Here is a 21,590-nt window from a genome sequence, read left to right on the forward strand (position 1 = left end):
CTGGTAGAATGAGGGGCATAAGACCTGGGGCAGGGGAGGTACCGTGGGAGTCACCTATCTCTATTGACTTCCAGGAGGAACCCATGGAACTGAACCTTCCTGATGAACCCCTAGGGGGGACAGAGCATCATTCTGCCTTTAGTCTACCTTTAGCTTTGAATGCCCTCTTTCTCAGGTAGGGCTTCAGGAATTCCTTCTTGGGGTGGTTGCCCTCTTCTTCCTCTGCCATCAATGGGGGAGGATCACGAAGAATTAAACACCTTTGAAATTAGAATGAGTCAGCTGCCATGTTACTAGGTTACCTCTTGAACAACGAAACAAGGACCCTTGCTGGGCAGTGCAGCCGTTGAAACTCTGGAGCCCACAAGAATGCTGTTTTGTGACCTCCTCCCCTATGAAGAGCCTCCGAGCGCTGTAGCCTGCTCCAGCCTCTGCCTGGGTCTGAGACACATGACAGGCTGCTGTGTGGGCCACGCCGAAGTGTAAGCTGATTAACATCAGACCTGGGTTAAAAGAAGACTCCCCTTCCGTGTGTTTCCACCCTAAGCCTGAGCCATATTGCTCTCTCTCCCCATCACTCTGCTCTTGGTCCCGACCCCGACTCTGGTCTCTTCTGATGTCCCTTGAATTTAGTGTTTTCCTGGGGAAGGGGTGGTAGCCTCCCCCGATCTCCAGCTTTCCCACTTTCTCTGCCTTTCATGTCTCCCCTTGGCTCTGCATCCTGGCCACTGCGCCTGCCTGTGGCTGCTTTCCGGTGGGGGGTAGGACATCAGACAGTTAAGAAAGAAACCCTTGGGGGCACCTGGGTGGCTCAGTGGGTTAAAGCCTCTGCCTTCGGCTCAGGTCAGGGTGTCATGGGATCAAGCCCTGCATTAGGCTCTCTGCTCAGCAGGGAGCCTGCTTCCTCCTCTCTCTCTGCCTGCGTCCCTGACTACCTGTAATCTCTGTTTGTCAAATAAATAAATATTAAAAGAAAGAAAGAAAGAAACACTCGGTGACGCTGATATGTAAGGTAGGGGCTGAAGAGGCAGTTGTGGGAAGGATGTCAAGGGAGAAGGATGCCCCATCTACACTTCCTGCACTTCCTGGCTGGTTGGCAGTAGGTCTTTTTTTTTTTTTTTTAAGATTTTATTTATTTGAGACAGAGAGAGAACAAGTAGGGATTAGGGGCAGAGGGAGAGGGAGAAGCAGACTCCTTGCTGAGTAGGAAGCTTGACTAGGACCTTGATCCCAGGACCCTGGTTCATGACCTGAGCCAAAGACAGAGGCTTAACCGAGTCACCCAGGTGCCCCTGGCAGTTACTCTTCTGGGTGATTCCTGGGAGTCCAGAATTCTGTACACAGGTTGGTCTAGAAAGTTGAAAAACCGTCTTTCCCATCAAAATTGACTAGCTGTGTTTATGCTCTGGCTTGGGAAAATTAGTTTCAATCTACCTGTTCCAATGCCTAGCACAATGTCCAGTATATGGCAGACACTTGGTAAATATTTGTTGAAAAAAAATGAACAAAAGCCATTAGATGCCATAGTCTCCTGCAAGCCTCATCACAGAAGACCAGTGATGGCCTCCTTCTAGCTGTGGGTGGTGGGCCTACCCTGACATGCAGCTGGGGGCGTTCCCAGGGATTTCTATTTTACCTGCACAAGAGGTCCCAAGGAAGGAAATTCTCACCTTTTTAAGGCTCTTCCTTCAGACTATAGTTGTGTGTAGTTGTGCCTTTTTGCTCCAATGATAATTTGCCGATACCACCAGGCATCCGGTTGTTCAATTTTGATAGTTACTACCCGGAGTCAGCACAGATCCCACAGATTAAGGATTCAGCCCTTCAAGACTGTCACTCCCTCCACTTCAGATGCCAGATGAAAGTCTTGGGTATCTCCAAGTTAACCTCACTTCTTCCCAGCAGACTACCAGTTTGGGGGCTCTTAGGTCCCCTCCACAGAAGGTTTGATAATTGAGTAGAACAGAGGCCTATGAACTCAGGAAAGCACTAGACTTATGATTATAGGTTTCCTCTAAAGAACACAAGTCAGGACCAGGCAAAGGGAAGAGATGCATAGAGCAAGGGACTCCCAGCCCCTCCGTATGTTCACCGAGTTCAATCCTCCAAGCCCTGTGTTCAAGAGTTTTCACGGAGGTTGCCTTACTTAGTCGTGATTGATTAAATCTCCAATTCTCCTGTCCCCAGGGTTGGAGAGTGGGGCTGAAAATTTCAACCCTCTAATCACGGGGTTGGGTCCTCTGGCAACCAATCCCTATCTGAAGCTCAGTAGGAGCCCGTAACTGTTAAAAAACTCAGGTTTGGCATATTGGAGCTCTTTACGAATAACAAAGGACACACCTATCACCTAGGTAACTTCGTGGTTTCAGAACTCTGTGCCAAGGAGCAAGGAGAAGGGAAATACCTATTTCTTTTTATACCACAGTAGAGGGAACCTGTTTTGACAGACTCAAGACTGGTTGATTTCAGTTGAAATCAGTTGATTTCTGATTTCAGTTCGTTGTTAGAGGGACTTCCACTGGCCCTCCAGGCCAAGTAAGAACCTGTTCTTCAGAGGACGGGATATGCCCTTCCCTTGCCTCCGCCCCTGACTCCGGTGCCTTACAGTTTGAGGATCTTTCGAACCCCACATTTTTTCTGTCTATAAAGATCCAAAGAATGGCCTCTGGAATGTGGGTGCCAATTGGGTGTCAAGGTCTGATGGGAGCAAAGGGGGCAGAGCCAGAGGGTCTTAGACCCTGCCTCCAGCCCGGACTCACTGTGTCATTTTGGGAAAATAATTTATTTCATAAGACTGTCTCTAAACACGGAAGAAGTGTGAGGACATGCTTTTCTTATCTGTCCATTTCCGGGGGCAGCGCGTAGACTGTGAGATGGTGAGCCTCCCGCCCCCAGGCTTACTGTTATGCTAGGATGGACATTTTGGACTCTGTAGCAAGCGACTTTGTTCTTGCCTTGATCTTGGCAAAACCTATTTCACTCCTCTTTGTCTCACAAAGGGACTAAGGAGAGGTGGGCTAGGGAAGCGTGTGACTGTAATCTGCTCTCAACCTGAGGGGTTTCCAAGGCCTCCTTGATGGCAGACTCGCCCCTACCCCCAGGTGGAGATTAGCAAGGCACACCCTGTCTTACCTGAACCTCATTTGGATAGAGATGAGCCCCACCCTTCTATCTGTGCTTTGATAAAGACTGCCAGGAAGAAATAAAAAGTAGGGTAACATGCGAAATTGAATGTCGAAAAACCCTTTTCTAGGGTGTTTCAAATGTAAAATTCATTGCCACCAAAAAACTCAAGTTTCTTTTTTTCCTCCCTTCAGTCTTTGTGAGAGGCCTGTGGTTTGTCTGTTGGAAACAGTAGAGAGGGCAGCTTAAGGAGCATAGCTTTTCCCAGTGGGTCTTTGGTAAGAAAGATGATGGCGGTACAGATTGTAACTGACACAACTCAGGAGACTTTTCTCTGGTTTGGAATCCTGGGGCCCCTGCCTTTACTATGGTAGCCTCTCCTTGAGCCCTTTTCCATCAAACTCCTGAAAAGTCCTCCTCTCATTTGATTTGGGATCTATAATGAATTTAAATGCCAAGGATGGATTTCCCCAGGAGCTTTATAATCCAGTTATAGCCTTTTTGGAGGCATTTGGAGGGGTGGAGAGAAGGGAAGGAGTTGGGAGGGGGATACAGTCTCTTTACCCCTCTCCCAGTTTTGATTTTCAGTCCGCCTTTCTGCTTTCCTGTAGCCATCTGTCTAGTCCAGCATTGTATGCTCCCCCACCCACAGCCTTCAAGAGCTTCCGAATTCTTCTCCTCCCTCCCCACTCCTGTCTCTGTGGTGTACCGTTTTTCCCTAGAATGTGGGGCTGACCCTGTTGCCGTCTTGTTCTTTAGTGGCCGCTGGGCATGAGACAGGTGTCAGGGGTGTTTGCCGGCCTCTTTGCCGGGATTGCTGCTGGCGACCCCTTCCCTTCTCAGCTCCATACTGACCTTCTCTCCATTCTGACACCGTAACATTCCGTTGTGAATCTGTATACTTCCTGTACTCTGTACACTTCCCGTACTTCTGTATACTTCCTGCACTTCTGTACACTTTCTGTACTCTGTATACTTCCTATACTTCTGTAAACTACCTATATTCGTATACTTCTGTACACTTTCTGTACCACTTCTGTACACTTCCTGTACTTCTGTACACTTCCTGTACTTCTGTACACTTTCTGTACTTTTGTACACTTTCTGTACTTCTGCACCTTCCTGTACTTCTGTACTTTTGGTACTTCTGTACTTCCTGTCATTCCAAGTGCTTTATCGCCTTTATTATCCACGTATTGCAAATGTTACAATGTTGTGAGTTAGAGTAACCGTGGATGTTTGCCTTTGCTCTCAAGGGTAGGTTCCAGAAGGCAGGGATTACTGTTTTCTCTAGCACCTACAAGAGAGACTGGCGTATAATAACCACTCAATAAATATTTGTTGAATAAATGACTAAACTTCTGGGGGAACAGGAACGGTGTCTTTTTAATCTTCGGAGCCACCGCAGCATCTTCCTATTAAAAATAGGTCAGTAAATGTCTTTCTAGGTTATTCATTTAAATAGAGTTCATGTCCTAACATCTTTGCAGGAAGAGACTTTTACAGGCAAAAGTCCGGTTCGGTCCTATTGCGTCACAGCCTTTAGCTATAACCATGGTCATTTCCAGACATTCACATCCTGTCGCATATTCTCTCTGACGTGTGAAAGACAAAATGCACAAAGTTCTGCAAGAGCATGTGTGTTGCAGGACCGTGCACACGTGTGTACGTGCACATACACACAGACGAGTTAAAAAAACTATGAGTCATTTTTATGGGAAAAGAAATGAAATCAGCCCGAACTCTGCAAGCTGAAATGGATGTGACCATCTTCCTAACGAGTTTTTCTAATGTTCTAGAATTCTTTCCTTCAGTGGAATCGGGCACAGCATTTTACGTATGGGGGGTGGGGAAGGTCTTGTAACTCCATGGGTGCCAGTGACCAGGTTTTAAACTTTCACCATTTTCACAAATACTAGCTCTCAGTATTTGCCAAGAGACCGAGTGGTTATTCAACAGGACCTAGATAAAGGAGCTGTTTCTGCATGAGCTTCCTGTTTGGTTTTTTGGGTTTTTGTATTATACAAATGAGCATTCATTTCTGTCTGGGTGTGACCTCTTTTCTAGGGAAGTTCCCTTGAAGGACGCTAAGGAATATGCTGAATCCATAGGTGCTGTTGTGGTTGAAACAAGCGCGAAAAATGCTATTAATATCGAAGAGCTCTTTCAAGGAATCAGTAAGTACCTGAACTGTTTTTTTGGCTTTGCTTACGTTTGTGAGCTTCTGAGAGTCACAGGATACAATCCCGGGGTGCTGCCTAGAGCTTTCCCTCTGTGGGACTCTGTCTGGTGCCATGGATATAGAACTTGGAGTCTGCACTTGTTACTCCTGACCAATGTATGGAGATTCGGAATCTCCATAGTTCATGTGCCTTAACCTGTCGATTCTCTGTTTTATGAATCAAAATGAAATAAGTGTGTTGCTAAAGAAGTCGTCATGATTAGAAAGGTGTATGTGGGGTTTTTTTTTTTTAGATTTTATTTTATCTATTTGACAGAGAGAGACATAGCGAGAGAGGGAACACAAGCAGGGGGAGTGGGAGAGGGAGAAGCAGGCCTCCCAACGAGCAAGGAGCCTGATGCAGGGCTCGATCTCAGGACTCTGGGATCATAACCTGAGCTGAAGACAGACGCTTAATGACTGAGCCACCCAGGCGCCCCAGGATGTGTGTTTTATAGCATGTTGTGTTAGTATGTTGAGGGGGAGAGAAATACAACAGAGAATGATAAGGTGTAGGAAATTCAAGTCACATGTTAAATGGAATGACTCTAGGCAAACAAAATAAAGGAAACTTTTGGTAATTCCTTTCGCCTGGTGGTCATCAAAAAAAATGAGTCTCTATCCCACAAGAACTGAAATTGGGAATTAGGTGGACGGTCAATTCTTCTCATTTCTAATTAGCCAATTAATGGCAGGGAAGGTGGCCCCATCTTTTGTCTCCTGTTCTGGGTCACATTATCATTCCCTTTCTTTATGCTGTTCCCCATAAATAACCTTTATCTAAGACCTGTGCTCCAGCTGATGACCAAATTTCCCCTTCACAACTTCTTTGGTAAAAATGTTCTACATTGGGTCTCCTCAGAGAGCTTCCTGCTGCCCGCTGTCTTGGGAGACTGTCCTGGGATGTCCCCAGAGAATAACGGGGAACTTCACCCAAGTATCAACCTTTCCTGATGGGCTGGGACTCCAAGGCCTGGGGTACCCGCCTTAGGAAGAGTCGAACCCCTGAACAGTTGGCAGTTGTTCTCAAAGGTCTTATCTGGTTCCAGATAATTCCAGAAGGGAATTCCAGAGGGGGAACTGATGGTTTGATCTCTCTTCTGCCAGTGGTCATTGTTGGCGGGGCACTCAAAGTTAGAGGGCTGTCACTTCCCAGAACTGATCTGATTTCCTTTTAACCGGTTTTGGTTCATTACTCTGGGCTCCAAGAACACATAGCAGGGATTGTTTTGTTTGTTTCTCTTGGCTTGATGGGGAATTTCACTTGGAGAGGGGGAACTCTGACATGGGCTACTTACATGATACAGAAATACACAAAAACACACACAGCCCCAGTCTTATTGTTCACTGGGGTCCACATTACCTTTCTTCCCATCATCCTCCAGAGGCTTCGTGTTCCCGTTGTTATTTTACACTCGCAACAGAACGATGTTCTCCAAACGCATTGACCTTAGCAGTTGAACTCCAGAATGCTAGGCTGTCATTTTATGTTGGAAACCCTGGATCCCCAGACTCCTGCTCCTTCCTGAAAATGGGCTGTGGCCACAATGCTCGGCTGTAAAGGGACTGCTCAGCTGCCTGCCCTCTGTTTCTGTGGGACGCTGGGTGACATCTTAGAGCTTTCGTCCTGAACTCATTCCATTAACCTCATTTTCCCTCCTGTCAAACTCTTTTCCAGGGGCGTTCGGCTTTTCTGGTATGTTAGGCAAGTATTCAACATTTTGTTTTGATTAAAGGTTTTAATTAGTGGAGCCAGATAGCTCCTGAGGACTATGACATTGACCCCTTTCCTTCATGCAGCTCCTTATGCGTTCTGGAACCCTCTCCCCAGCACGAGCCCCTGGCAGGCAGGTGGTACAGACGGCAGAGGCCAGGGAAGGAAGCACAGTGCTCTGCACCCTTGGAATTCAGCTTGAGGTTTCTGCCCGAGCTAGGAGACTTTCCAAGGTGTGCACAGATCGTGATTAAAATAAAGGGGGAAATAGGAACCGTAAAGAAGAAAATAAGCCCAAGCGGCAAGTATTGATTATCTTACCAGAAATATACCTCTTTGTATGGTGCACCTCTTCACCCACATGAGGTCTTTATGGCTCAAGGTGATGATGACATTGAGTAAGGAATTCCCAAGATCTTGGTGGTCTGCTTCACTGGAGAAAAAGGACGTGTTTGCAGTGCCTGGGTGGCCCAGTTTGTTAAGGGTCTGCGTTCTGCTCCGTTAATGATCCCCGGAGTCCCAGGATTGAGCCCCACCTCCGGCTCCCTGCTAAGTGGGGAATCTGCGTCTCCCTGTACACCTCCCCCAATCATGGTCTCTCTCTCTCTCTCTCTCTCTCAAATAAACAGATAAAATCTTAAAAAAAGAAAGAAAGAAAGAAAGAAAGAGCATGTGTTTTGTTTAAAGCACTGGGTAATTATGGCTTCAAATAATTAATTCCTATATAAGCCATAGAGTAGATGTACCACCTCATCTTCTATGTCAAATAAACAATTATTTCTTTCTCATTATACACGGCCTGCCGCAAGACCTCTAGCCGCGTGTATCCTGTAAGCGCTGGTGCTTCTTTACTCCTTCAGGTGAATTTCTTCAGAACGGAGTGTTGTAGCCTAATTACAGGTTAATTTAAAATGCAGTACCAAGTACACCTAAATACACTGCGGCAGACATTTCGTTTATTTCCTTTTCCCTGTTCCTACTTGTATTACATGCGCTCCTCCCTGAGCTCAAAATAGAACGGGATATTGCTGACTTGTACACTCCCCAAAGCAATGTTCCAGAGACAAACGTGCCCGGGAGAAAAGATGCAATAATAAAAAAAAAAAGTGGTGAGAATAAAGGCCCTTTGAAAAGGTGTGCTTAAACAAAATTAATTCATACTGACTTGGAGGAAGAGACAGATGATTCTCTTCTATATTCCCAGAGTGTTCATAAACCAGAAAGAGACAACCATGTTTCCTAGGCATGAGTTAATGTACTTATAAACTGGAAATTGTTTAGCGAACTATTATCTGTTTGTGAAGGCTGAAGCTACCTTGTAAAGGATTTGGGTACTGCCCTGTTTTGGGGGGTGCGGAGCTGGGCACAGCCTGTCCTCACGTGGTGTCCTCTGGTTGGCATTCCTCCACGTACCTTTTCCCAATCCTGGTTTTGGAGCTCCTTTACCCCGCTGTCTATGGCTCGTTCTCCTCCATGCATTTCTCCCCAAGGTTGTTCCTTTCTCTTTCTTGAGATCTTGTACCTTTATTTGGAACATTGAGGCTTTCCTCCTTGAGTTGAAAGATAAAGAACTATTCTTGGCCAAGAAAATTTTGATACATTTGAGCGTTTGGACTAGTGTATGAAAGCACAAAGATACTCTGTTGCTATTTACTCTTGATGGTGTTACATATCAAAACCAAACTCCTGATGGTTTTCCTTGTGAAACTCCTCTCTCTGCTGGACTCTGGTCTTGGCAGGTGGGGTTCGGAGGTCTCGTGTCTGCTCCCCATCACGCTTCTTCTTTACCTCCTCCATCACACATCTGCTGTCTCAGACCCTGAATGTGATTCTCCTCCTTCTTCCCGGCCAATCGTAATTCCTTGAAGGGTGCAGTTCCTATCTTTTTCCTTATGGAAATGTCATTGACCCCAACTCTTTGGGGTGGTTCCCAAGGTTCCTTATGGCTTCCCCATCATTCTGACATTTGAACACATTTAAATGATGAAATTAAATGAACATGTTAAATGAATACTTTAAATGGTTCTCCAGGTGCTTTAGGTGTATACCTACAACAAGGTCTCTGCGAGCAGATCTTACTGTCATATTCTCTGTAACGCTAAGATGAGTAAATAGGATAGGGCTGAATTCAGATTTTTGAGTTTGGATCTTCATCCTCCCTAATGATGTGCCAGAGGCAATATTTCAGTGTGATTGCTAGATCAAGAGAAATGCAGTTGTCCTCCTATGGGAACTTAAGGATGGATGATCCCAGTCCATTGGACAGGCCTGGTACCTCTTCATACATGTGTTTAATAAACATATCCTGTACTCATCTGTGGGTCAGGTGCCTTGCTAGACACTGAGGACACCAAGATGAGCAAAGCTGGCCGTCAAGGCCGGAGACAGCCTATCGGCACAGAGTAGACTGTGCATGTATAATTACACATTGTTATAAATGCTTTGAAGCAAAAGAGCAGGACCATGGGGATAGTGACAGGTGGGGGGATGTCGCTCCCCAGGCAGGGCGCTGTTGCTGTCGTGCAGAAGGAGGGAGGGTGGGACGGGGTGGAGGAACGTGGACGTGAATTTCAGAAATCTTTTGGAAGCGGAATCAGGAACACGGGAAACAGGCAGGGCGTGGGGACCTAGGGAGAGAGTGGTACAAGCCGATCCTCGTTCTCCAGGTCCCCTTTCCTGGCCCGTGAAGGCTATCTTGGGGCTGCATCTGAAGGGAGCCTACCAGACTGCATTCTGGAGCGTGAGAAGCACAGGTTTGGGTTTGTGGATTTTAATTATTCAACTTAAATACCGTTTGGGTTTTTTTAAAAACCTCTCCCTAAGAGCAAAAAGAAATGGAGCTGCAGACTCACCAGAAAAATGTCTGTTTTGGGGTGGGACCTCTGCCAGACAGCTGTGCTTTTGTTCCAGTTAATTTGAATGCTGACTATGAAGAAGAGAACACAGGGCTTTCTTCTGAAAATCACATCTGGAGACACTGTGGACATTAAACTAGGTTTTTTTGTTTGTTGGTAGTTTCGGAACAAGGTGAGAGATATTTTTTCAAGTGAGTATAATTAGAGGTACAAGCGTATTGGTTTGGAAAAATTAGACTAGAGTGTTCCTACGACAGGCAGAAAGTTACGACTTGTGGGCAGGGATCAGCTCTTGTTTTATAATCATTCTTTGCACAGTGTTAGCTTTGTTAAGTGCCCTGGATTTTGAAAATTCTCCAGTAGTTACTTTTTGTTTGGAGAAGATTTAGAAACAAAACGAAGTGTTTGCAAATTTTGTAGTAGTGCAGTTAGCTGGCAAATGAAAGTAGGTTTAGCTAAGCCACCAAGGGACAGGAGGGACAAAGACAAAGCCTGTCTACTTTCTGACACTGAAAAAGTTAATTAAGGGACTACAATAAAAAGGATGTCCATGAAATAATGTCATTTTCAGAATAGGTACAAGTGGGATATCAAAAGCCCTAAACCTGCGTATCTTTTATCCCAATGATTCCAAAGCAGAAATTGATCAGGTGTGCAAAATGTAGCAGGAGTGTTTAGCACACAGCACAGCTCTCATTCTGTCCCATTGTTGCAATTGCTTAAAGGTTTATTAACTCATTCTGTGCACCATTTTTTGCTGAGAAATAGGCACTGTTATCATCTCTATTTTACATAAGGGGAAGCTGAGGCATGAAGAGGTTTGTCTAGGTCACAGAGCTGCTAAGTGGGTAGCCTGTATTAGAAGCCTGGCAGGACACTCTGGAACTTCTAGTCTGTCTCACTGCCCATTGCCTATGGCAGCTTATGGTAACGTTATTCATGATGGTAAAAACAAAAAACAAAACAAAACAAAAAAAGAAAAAAAACAGGAAATGACTTAATGGTCCAAAAGTTGGGAAATGTTTTTTTTAAAAAAGCCATGCTCTCACCACTATAAACTAGTGTTTAGAAACAATGATGTAAATCTGTATTTCCTGACGTGGAAAGGTAAATGGCTGACTGTGAAACAGAAGTTACGGACTGGTTTGTATAGTATCTTGATTTCATAAAAATATGCACCATATAATATATATTGGTAAATAATACATTCTTCTGGGCGAAGGTTGGAAGGATACATAATACACTTAGAATGTTAACAGTGGTTGTTTCATGGTAGTGAGGTTCCAGGGAACTAAAAAACAAAAACGGGCTTTATTTTGGAAAATTTAAAAAATGCACACCAGTAAACCAAATAACCCAGTGAACCAGCACGCACACATAACCAAGCGGTTTCATCTCTACGCCACACTCCCCCTCACCCCCCACCAGAATCATTTCGAAGGGAATTCCAGACATCATTTCATCTGTAAATGTTTTCAGAGTGTAGCTTTTTTACATTATATGTTAATAAAATACAACACAATTAAAAAAGAATGTAATGTTTTTTATGTAGCAACAATTTCATTATTACTTTGGTAATAATAATGCGATTATCCCATCGATATCACCAAATAGGCAGTGTTCAAATTTTAAATGTCTCGTTTGTCCTAAATGGTTTCTCTGTTTGCATTTTACCGTTTGAATCAGGATGCAAATGAATTCTACACACAGTGATTAGTGGATATGTCTCGTAAGCCTCTCCTAAGCCAGAGAGTCCCTCTCCATCTTGCTCCCTTTGTTCCCTCACGTAATTTCTTTATTCAAGAAATGAGATCAGTCCATTGCCTAACACAGTATGGACTTTGCTGGGTGGGTTCCCGGGTTGCTCAGTAGTATTCCATTGCATAAGGAAAAATGTGTTAATTCGTTCACTTAACATTTGGGGTGTTTTCAGCTTTTGGCAATTATAAGTAAGTTTGCTGTGAACATTCACATACGAGTCTGTGTGGATAACTACCTCGGCGTGGAATGGCTGGCTTATCTACTCGGTAATGTTTAACGTTTTAAGGGACTGCAAATAGTTTTCCAAAGTGTTTTTGGCATTTTATATTGCTGTCACAAATGTGGGAGAGCTCTAGTAGCTTTACATCCCCGTCAACACTTGTTTTGGTCAGTTGATAAAATTGCAGTCATTCAGATGGGGTTTTGGTGGTATCTCCTTGTAATTTTAATGTTCGTCTTCCTGGTGACTAATATGTCTGCTTTTTTATATGCTTATGTGCAATTCCTGTGTCTCTTTGGAGAAATGTTGTTTCTTTTTTTTTTTTTTAAGATTTTATTTATTTATTTGACAGAGTGAGATCACAAGTAGGCAGAGAGGCAGGCAGAGAGAGAGAGGAGGAAGCAGGCTCCCTGCTGAGCAGAGAGCCCGATGCGGGACTCGATCCCAGGACCCTGAGATCATGACCTGAGCCGAAGGCAGCGGCTTAACCCACTGAGCCACCCAGGCGCCCCGAAATGTTGTTTCAAATTCTGCCTGTTTCATGTTGAGTTTTTTGCTTTCGTATTCTCAAATTTTTTATATATTCTGGATACATGTGTTTTTATCAGATATTTGTTTTTTTCAAGTATTTTCTCTCAGACTGTGACTTGCCTTTTCATTTTCTTGACAATGTCTTTTGAAGAGCAGAAGTTCTTAATTTTGATGAAATCTGTCTTGTTAGATTTTCCCCTTGTGGCGAGTGTTTTTTGTGTCTTATAATTTTTAAATGTTAAAATAGAAAAATGAAAGGGACATATCCATTCAAGGGAATATTATACAACAATAAAAAGAAATGAGCTATCAGGCCATGAAAGGACATGGTATAACGTTAAATGTGTATTGCTAAGTGAAAGAAGCCAATAAAAAAGACTATGTTACATTATATGATCCCAACTATGAGACATTCTAGAAAAGGCAAACTTAGAGGGACGGTGGAAAAGTCAGTGGTCACCAGAGGCTCATCGTAGGAAGGAGGGAGGGATGAATTGGGGAGCACAGAGGATTTTTAGGGCAGTGAAACTCTTCTGTATGGTGTTGTAATGGAGGATGCCTAATATTATACATTTTATCAAAATCCAAACGATATACAACACCCAAGAATGAGCCCTAATATAAACTAAGGACTTCTGTTCATAATAATCGATGATGGCTTATCACTCGTAATGAATCTTCCACAGCTGTGCTAGTCATTAAAACAGGGGAAGTTGGAGATGAGGATATTAGGAGCTCTCTGTACTTTGTGCTCAACTTTTTCTGTAAACCTACAACTGCTCCGTAAATAGATAAATAAATAAAGCCTATTCATTTAACAAGAAAAATGAAAGAGATGCCCTTGAACAGTAAGATTCAGTAATGATTTTAGAGTAGCTTGAGCCCCTCCGTATTGAAGACCTCTGGCATTTGGGACTAACAGCCCGTGGTGACCTCCCCATTCTTTCCTCTCTGTGGGCATCACCATGCCTTCAGCAACCTAGATCGTTGCTTTCAGCAACCTTGATCTTTGCTTTTCTTTGTCCCTCTCTTTGCTTTATCTGTCTCTCTGTCAGGTGTCTTCCCATAGTCCTTCCCATCTTTGTTTTCTGCTTCTCTTCCTGGCGTCCAGATCAAGGCTCTCCTTGTCCCTGACTGGACTTCCTGCAGGCCTCGTAGCATCATTCATTCTGTGTCTCCTAAGCCATTCTGGTCCCAAAAGGAATGCTAGCTCATTTCTCAGGTCTAGACTCTAATGTTCAAGGTCATCTAGTAATTCCAGTATTATCTCCTCTACAGCAGCAAAAGGACAGTTCAGGGAATGACTCAAGTGGCATGCCCGGCCTCCTGCCCCCACTCCTGTTCTGTACTCTAAGGGCAGTGTTCCCTGATTGTGAGCCACTGCCGTGCTCCACAGAAAACCTCCCCTACCCGCAAATGAAGAAGCTTAAAGGCCATTATCAGGAGTAAATACTGCCAAGTCCTATTGGTCAGTTTACTAATTGGGATGGTTCAGAAAATCAGGATCAAGAAATAAAGTTACACAGCAACTACCACACTTCTAATGCCCAACGGAAGGTAGCCGAGCCGAGTAAATCCAGACCTGCACGGAAAGGGGAGAAGAGTACGAACAGCAGAAATCTCAGGAAGAAATCTCCAAGCTCACACGGGGAATGGCCCATCCTCCACACAAGGAAAAAGAACAGCTGCAGCCAAGCTCGCTGTTTTATTTTTGTTGTGTGTGGAAGCACGACAGCCCTCGGTCCAGAGCCATGATCAGATTTATAGGCTTGGAATTTGTTTTTTTTTTTTTCACATATTGCGTTCCCGAGGCATCATTTATAAAACCTGCTTTTTCTCAAGGCTGTCAACTTTCAGGAAAACTGAATTTCAAAAAAAAAGTCCTTTAACTTTTCCCAAGCAGAATCTTACACAATCCCAACCTTATTAAAATAAACACCCTAACCTTGGATTTCGACCCCAGGATGACTTGTTATGGAGATTGTGTACTCAAGGGATAGTTTGTAAGAGTAGAAACCTGCAGAAAATAATGCCCAGAGCCTTTCAGATGTGTGTGTGTGTGTGTGTGTGTGTATTTGTCCTATTCTGTGCCTCTGTAATTAATACAGACTCAATTGTGTGATCGCCTTGGTACAAAACGCCTTGGCCATTTTCCAGAACCATTCCTTTGTCTAAGTACACTTAACCTCTCTGTGAGTTCCAAATAACTCAGATCACAAGATCAGGGCTCGTTGTGTTTTCATAGCAATGTTGGCTTCCTTCTGGTTTAAAGGTACTTGCCTCATTGTTACGACCAGCCTTCCTGCACCTCTGCCTTAAAGTGGAAGAGTTTCCTTTCTCCTCACTTTGAAGTGGGGATCCCAGGTTGTACTTTGTAGAAGAGTAGGATGGGTCCCCATCCTAGTACCTGAACCCTTGTCCCCAGGCAGACTCCACTTGAGACACTCCCAGGACCTGTTCATCATCGATGATTCCTTCCATCTTGGTGAAAGCTGCAGATGATATGGCAAAGTGGCTGTCTGGTGACTTTCTCATAGTCTTTTTATCAGCGAGGAAAGGCCATCTTAGAGATACTGAGTAGCTTGTCCAAGTTCACTAAACTGCAACACTGATTCTCAGATCTCAGAACCCTTGTACTAGAGGAGAAAAACAAAGTCCAAAGAAACTGCTGTAACTCCCTCTTTGAGAAACACATTGTTCTAACAAGTGAGATTTTGAATATTCTGAAGAGAAACAGGACTAATCTGGTGTCACTAAGAAGCCAGATTTGAAAACTGATTCAAAAACACTGCTAACAGTTTAAAACAAATAAGAAAGGAGTCTTCACGAGGCCTGACTTGGGTCTACTGGATCTTGCAACCTAAATATGGTCTTCCTTATTGTCCACAGAGGAGATAAGTGGGAGGCTGGAAAGAGGGAAGAGGACAGGCACGGCAAGGAGGGTTGCCGACGTTCCCATTGTGCTTTCCATGTCCCCTTGATTTCTAGATTTTCACTTGACCTTTGTGACTTCCGTGTGTATTGTATGCAGAAGCATTTGGTGTATTTGGCGTACGTTTCCTAGGAAAGATCTTACCACATGAAGCATGGAGAATGAGTCACAGACAAGAGGGCTAAAGGCATAATGTTCTTCCACAAAATTTTTTTAAAAGATTTTATTTATTTATTTATTTATTTGAGTGAGAGGGTGCGCACAAGCAGGTGGAGTGGCAGAGTGAAAGGGAGAAGCAGGCTCTCCGCTGAGCAGGGAGCCTGACGTGGGGCTCCATCCCAGAATCCTGGGATCATGACCTGAGCCAAAGGAAGACGCTTAACTGACTGAGCCACCCAGGCGCCCCATTCTTTGGCTAACTCTCGAGCTAACACCACAATAAGAGCACAAAGTAGATGTTAGGATTTTGAAATTGTCAAAACTACCTATCGGTGGACAGTACTTGTCCTTGTTAACTAGGGCCACAGTGTGCACCCATCAGAATTATAATTTTGTCCCAGAGCATTTCAGAGGCAAAAGCCAAAGCCCCTGTTGGAGCAGCTAACACAGTCAGGAGACACCTGAGGTCTTACAGATTTAAATACTGACATAGTGTTACACCGTCATCCCTCCAAAACACAGCCCCTGCTCTGGAGGAGTAAGTAAAACTCGATTGGCAAGATGAAACCTAAATAAATCAGCACTGGTAGTCGTTCCGAGCTCCCCCCTCTGTTCATTGCTTAAGATTGACAAAGTAGAAGAGGCATTTTGTTTACTTCCTTTTAATTATGACTAATAAAAAAAAATGCAGCATGTCCAAAAGAGGAAAGTACCTGTATCTCCGTTCTCATTTGCTTCTGGGTCAGGACTGAACTGCTTTGAGAACGATGAGTGACAGCTCTGCTTAGCTTTTCGCTTCCCGATAGTGGCCCGAATAGTGGCTTCAGAAATTGTTACAACCTTCTCATCTGCTTTACCATCAAATGAAGAGCTCTACCATTAATTTTGGATTTTGGGTAATCGCCAATGACCTTAACCTCTATGCCTGAGCTTGGATGAGTTCCCATGGCACCCAAGGTACACAGTGTACCATACCTTTGTCATAAACTATTTCTGCCCCTGGGGAAGATGTACCTCTCCCAGGATGATTTGATTCTCGGTATAGTCTGGTGGTAACCTCCACCTGCACTGAAGGTCTTTGTTTTTGGAACTAATTTTCCTTCCATTTCTAATGACTGGCTACTTAGTAAACTGATACACCGATGAGCTGATTTTAACAACCTTTATATTAGAGCTAGTGTTGCATGTCTTTTTATGGGGGGTAGAAATGCAGCTGAGAGAGCAGACATGGTCCAGTGGGAAGGACAAGGGCTTTGGGACCCATCAGAAAATCAAGATAATCCAAGAACCACCTGTGCCATTTTGCTGTGGACATGACCTACAGGCTATGACCTGAGCTCTCTGAGACTTAGTCAAATGACGACAGCAGAAACCATCACACCGACCTCACAGCCTTATGTGAAGAGAGTGCCCGGGAACATCTTTGAAAACTGTGAGGTCCTAAACACATATTCGTTACTTCCAGATCCCACTGCCTTTTCCAGAGAAAGGTTTTTTTGAGATTAAACTCACCTACTGTCCATTTCATCCATTTGAAGTATACAATTCCATGGCTTTTAGTACATTTACAGAGCTGTTCATCAACATAGTTTTAGAATATCTCTATCATCTCAGAAACTATGTACTTTTTAGCTCCCCCTTCTCTACCCCCTAGGCTTGCCTTCTTAATTTGTATTTTGTGTTTATTTACGGAGACTCCAGGACAATTTTTTAAATTACATTAAAAAAAATAAGCTGACTCGTGCACGGCAGGATGGGGAATGAGGAGCTAGGTGTTAACAAATGGTATTACTAGGAAGATTATAGCTTTATTTGAAGAAGCAGAAAGATGAGTCCTCATGGTTACCACGGAAGCCCTGAGGCCATGAAGCAGCTCATGGCACTGGGGCCAACCCTTGGGAGGTAGCACCTGGACTGATGCTGATGAACAAAAGGTAGGTGGGGACTTGCCCCTTTACTTAGGAGCGTGAGGTTCCAAATCCAGAGAAATTCGTGGTCAGGAAGCTGCTTTTACTTTACCTTCACTTTCCAAACAGAAGCTTGACTTCAGGCATCAGAGCAAGGAAGGAAGGAGGGATGGAGGGAGGGAGGGAGGGAGGGATGAGGGAAAAGAGCCATTCCTGGCCTCTCCCATTTCCTGTATTACCCAAACTTTCAGTGGAGGTGTTGAAGCAGGGTGACAGTCTATATGTGGTGTCGACTGGAAAAAAGGAATTCAATACTGGCCTCCTCTTTGTTCCAGGTCGCCAGATCCCACCCTTGGACCCCCATGAGAATGGAAACAACGGAGCAATCAAACTTGGGAAGCAAACCACGCAAGCCGGCCGGCGGTGCTGCTGACCCAGGGGCCATGGTCCACTGTACTTGAAGAAGCCAGAGTCGACCTCCCATTCTCGGCGGCCTGGCACCCCATGTAGGGAGAAGAGAGATGCTGGCTTGGCATCCTGGAAGACCTGCCACGATGGGGCAGGGAATGTCCCTGGAAAAGGCTTTTAGAACACTCCAGAAAAATCTGCCATACTGTCACAAAATGGCCTTTGGTACATGAAATGCACATGAGAGGGAACAGATGTTAGGTAATAAGTATAGTTGAGTTTTTTGTTGTTGTTAAAAACCTTAATCTACTTTTCAATTTGTAGAGCAGTCTCACTGGCTTATCTGTGTGTGGGATTCTGAGGTGGCCTTTCCCTCTGACTTCCTGGGTTCCTCAGCCCAGTTCTGGCAAATTACCCGGTGCCACTGCCTCTGTTACCTGACCAGCCTTCACTGAAAGGGTCATTTCATTTCATTTACCTTTCAGTGGAGTGTAATTGAATCATCACTCAAGCTAGACACTTGAGCCATTATGAAAAGCAGAGAAAGATGTATTAGAAACTGTTGTCTACATCTTTGACTTCTACTTGATGCCTGTTTTTCTACATTTTGGTCATATATAAACAAACAAACCAGATCTGACTAAAATATTTCATGCAATTTTGGGCTTGGGAGGCCCAGTTTGAAAGAGTCATTTGAGTAGTTACTGTATAAATGGTGACAGATGTAGGGTATAAATATTTTTCCAGAAACTGCCTGGGATACATCATCTCCAGAGTTATAAATTCCCACTCTCTTACAGAAGGTTAATTCACAGAGTAGGGTTTTACTAAGACAGTATGTCATGGTGTCATATCTAGGGGGAAAATTAACCAGAGGGTGTTTGAATCTAAATCCTAGGGCAAACTTCTAATATTATCAATCAGTAGGTTACAGGAAAGCCAGCCAGAGGAAGCAATGGCACCTTAAGATTCGAGACACCCCCATCCCACCCCCACCCCTGGAAAATTACAAAACTGAAGAGAGTGTTTTAGAAGATGCCAAGCTTGGGCAGCTGGCGTTAGGGCTCACCAGAGGTCCAACCCTGGAATGCCTGTTAGCTGCAAGTAGACTTCCAGAAAACCTTCCGTTCTAGATTCCCCATCTGCTCAATTAATTAAAGGTGTCTGAATCTAATGGAAGGAAAGGGAAAGAAGACACAGAAAGGGATAAAAGCTATTTCCACTAGAAATCCAAATCTTATTACCACTCTAACTTCCGTAAATACCTGGGATCAAAATGCAGTTTGTTTCCTAGTAGGACTTATACTGGGGGGAAATTCCTAAAGGATATTTGGATCCGTGCCTCCTGTGAGGACTAGGAAACTATCAAGACTGGCTGGTCTCAGGAATGGTTAATCAGGCAGTGTGGGAACAGGGCCAGATGGTACCTTTTTTGCTAGGAACATTCAAGGCCCAGCCAACATTAATAGAAAACCTATAACACAAAAGCCTGGGAAGAGATGGTGAGCCAACAAAAGACCTCAAGACTCCAGTAACTCCGTGTGATTCTCTCAAGGCTGTGCCCACCCTGCCCTTGATGGGTAGGAACACTGAGATGGCCATCAAGGAAAAGCTGGGGTCTTTGAGAGAGTCACAGCTAAGTTGACACTCATTTATGGGGACTGCGATCAAGAAAACAGGTGGAAATCACAGATTTAGGGATTGTTCTTTTCTTTCTAGAAAAACTCAAGAATATGTTGTCAATCGGCTATCTCCACTGCTCCACTCAGCTTGCTAGAATAGTCTGACAATCGTAGGATGTGCAGGCCAGAAACCCTTATTTTTGGTTCAAGAGTGCCTCTTAGCCCTCTGAGGCAGACACTCAAAAACTCCAACAAGTGGCATTTGGAAAGTCTTGGCAGAGTCTTTTCCGGGCTTTTTAGGATTCTCCCCACATTGTCAACTTCACTAGCAGCCAGCATGATGCTGCTTATAGGCCAAGGGATGATCATGCCTCCTCGGAAAGTTAAAAAATTGGGGCTGCAAATAGAATGACCTCTTTGCGGGAGACATGAAGCCTCATCATGGAAGCTTCCCTCATCCGGCTGTCCCCGAGAACCTGGGCCTCTAGGTTAGCCACTCTAAGATAGATAGGTTAGCCACTCTCTAGATAGCCACTCAGGATGCCCAGCTAGGGCAGGCCACGTCCCCGCAGGGTTCCCAGCCCTGGGCGGGGTCCTTAGTGACTGCATCTTGCCTGCAAGAGCTGATGTTAATCACATGTTGGGAGTAACTTGTGAATAAGCCCGAGGTCTTATTTCAAGATCTCATTGAGGCTGTGAAACACTCTTTTACCTTTCCGTACTGCCTTAACTCTTCCAGCCAGTCAGATGACAATATGTTTATAATCACTACTCAGAGCAACTGGGGAAAAGAGTACACAGCACTTGGGCACACATGCATTCATAGACACGTGGAGTCTCTTCAGATAGACGCTTCCGTCTCATCTGCAAGGAAGCTTCCTTCCTTCCTTTATATTGCCTTGCGGTTACCTCCTGGCTGTTCTGATCGTTGTTGAACTCCAACCACATAATACCACATAAAGGCCTGGAAATGACTGTTGCTCCAGAATGTCAAGTAGTTTCATGTGATGTAAATCCTTCCCATCATTTTCCAAACTTTGCTTTTTTGCCCCCCTCCATTCTCTTTCTTTCCACGCACGTGTATATGTGTAAATAGGATTTTGTATTTGTGACACCGACATGTAATGCATTTCACTGGCTGAGCCTAGCTCGTGCCTATGTGATGTGCAGTGTAGGCCTGGGTTCTCCTGGGGGTCATTTCCCCGTGGAACCCCTACAGTGGCGCTGGAGTCACGCGCACGCATTTTAGGTCGGTACGTAATTGACTTGCCATTTTATACTTGAAATGGTACATCAGGGTGCTGAGAGGACATTACCTTGCAGACTATAGAAGGTTGAAGACCTGAAACTATTTCAGCCAATGGAAGGGCTGTGCCCCAAGGAGAACTGAATTCATGGGCCGAGGGAGGTTTGGATGATGGGAACAGTTCCTTTACGGTCAAGGACTATGGCGTATGCGGGCTGAAGCCGAGCTCCTCTTATGGGACTCCACTCGCTGCAATACTCGCAGCCAGCTGAATTTCAAGCTAGCTTAGAAACTAAAGGGCTCTGAACTGTATTCAGATCCATTCAGCATCAAGTCTACGTTTTCAGCCATCCTTGTTGAAAGCAGACCCAGGGATCCAATGTCCGTGCTCTGTCGCGAAAACCGTTCCTTTCTCTCGTGTTTCTATAAAGGGCTTCTGGCTGGGCTGGACCCAGTTCTCACGTATAGAAGACGCTGCTGCAGACAATTAGGACCTTTCCACCTTGTATTCTATAGCAAGGCGCTGCCCTCAACATCACCCCATTGTGTATGTTATTTGGGGTTTAACACACACTGATTTGTACTAATAAATATTGTAAGTTTCACCAAGTTGGTCTTTTTCTTATAATGTTCAGTAGGATCATTTTTTTTTTAAATCACAGTTAGTCAGAATAAAGCAAGGTGATCCCCCAGAGATATTTATACATACGGACTACATACAGAGACATGTGTGGAGCTGATCCCTGGCACTGTTTGCAAAAGCAAAATGCCTTCCCCTAAGGAAATCAGTAATAAAATGTGGCCAGCCACATGATGAAAACCATAGGGTAATTAAAATGAATGCAGGATCTCTCATGCACCACCGATGTATCTCAAAACACGCAGGGGTAC

At 44.5% G+C, this 21,590-nt stretch overlaps 1 protein-coding gene across 1 annotated transcript in view; it reads left to right on the plus strand.

Annotated features, from left to right (window-relative positions):
* RAB31 (RAB31, member RAS oncogene family) overlaps positions 1-21,308 on the plus strand; it is a 129,740-nt gene extending 108,432 nt beyond the window's left edge. Inside the window, exons 6-7 of the mRNA XM_044243410.1 lie at positions 5,191-5,300; positions 17,759-21,308. Coding sequence (XP_044099345.1) covers positions 5,191-5,300; positions 17,759-17,856 — 208 coding nt within the window. The 3' untranslated portion in view covers positions 17,857-21,308. The remainder of the gene's footprint in view (positions 1-5,190; positions 5,301-17,758) is intronic.
* Positions 21,309-21,590: the final 282 nt, after the last annotated feature.

Source organism: Neovison vison, chromosome 3, assembly GCF_020171115.1.
Source record: "Neovison vison isolate M4711 chromosome 3, ASM_NN_V1, whole genome shotgun sequence".
Classification (NCBI taxonomy): domain Eukaryota; kingdom Metazoa; phylum Chordata; class Mammalia; order Carnivora; family Mustelidae; genus Neogale; species Neogale vison.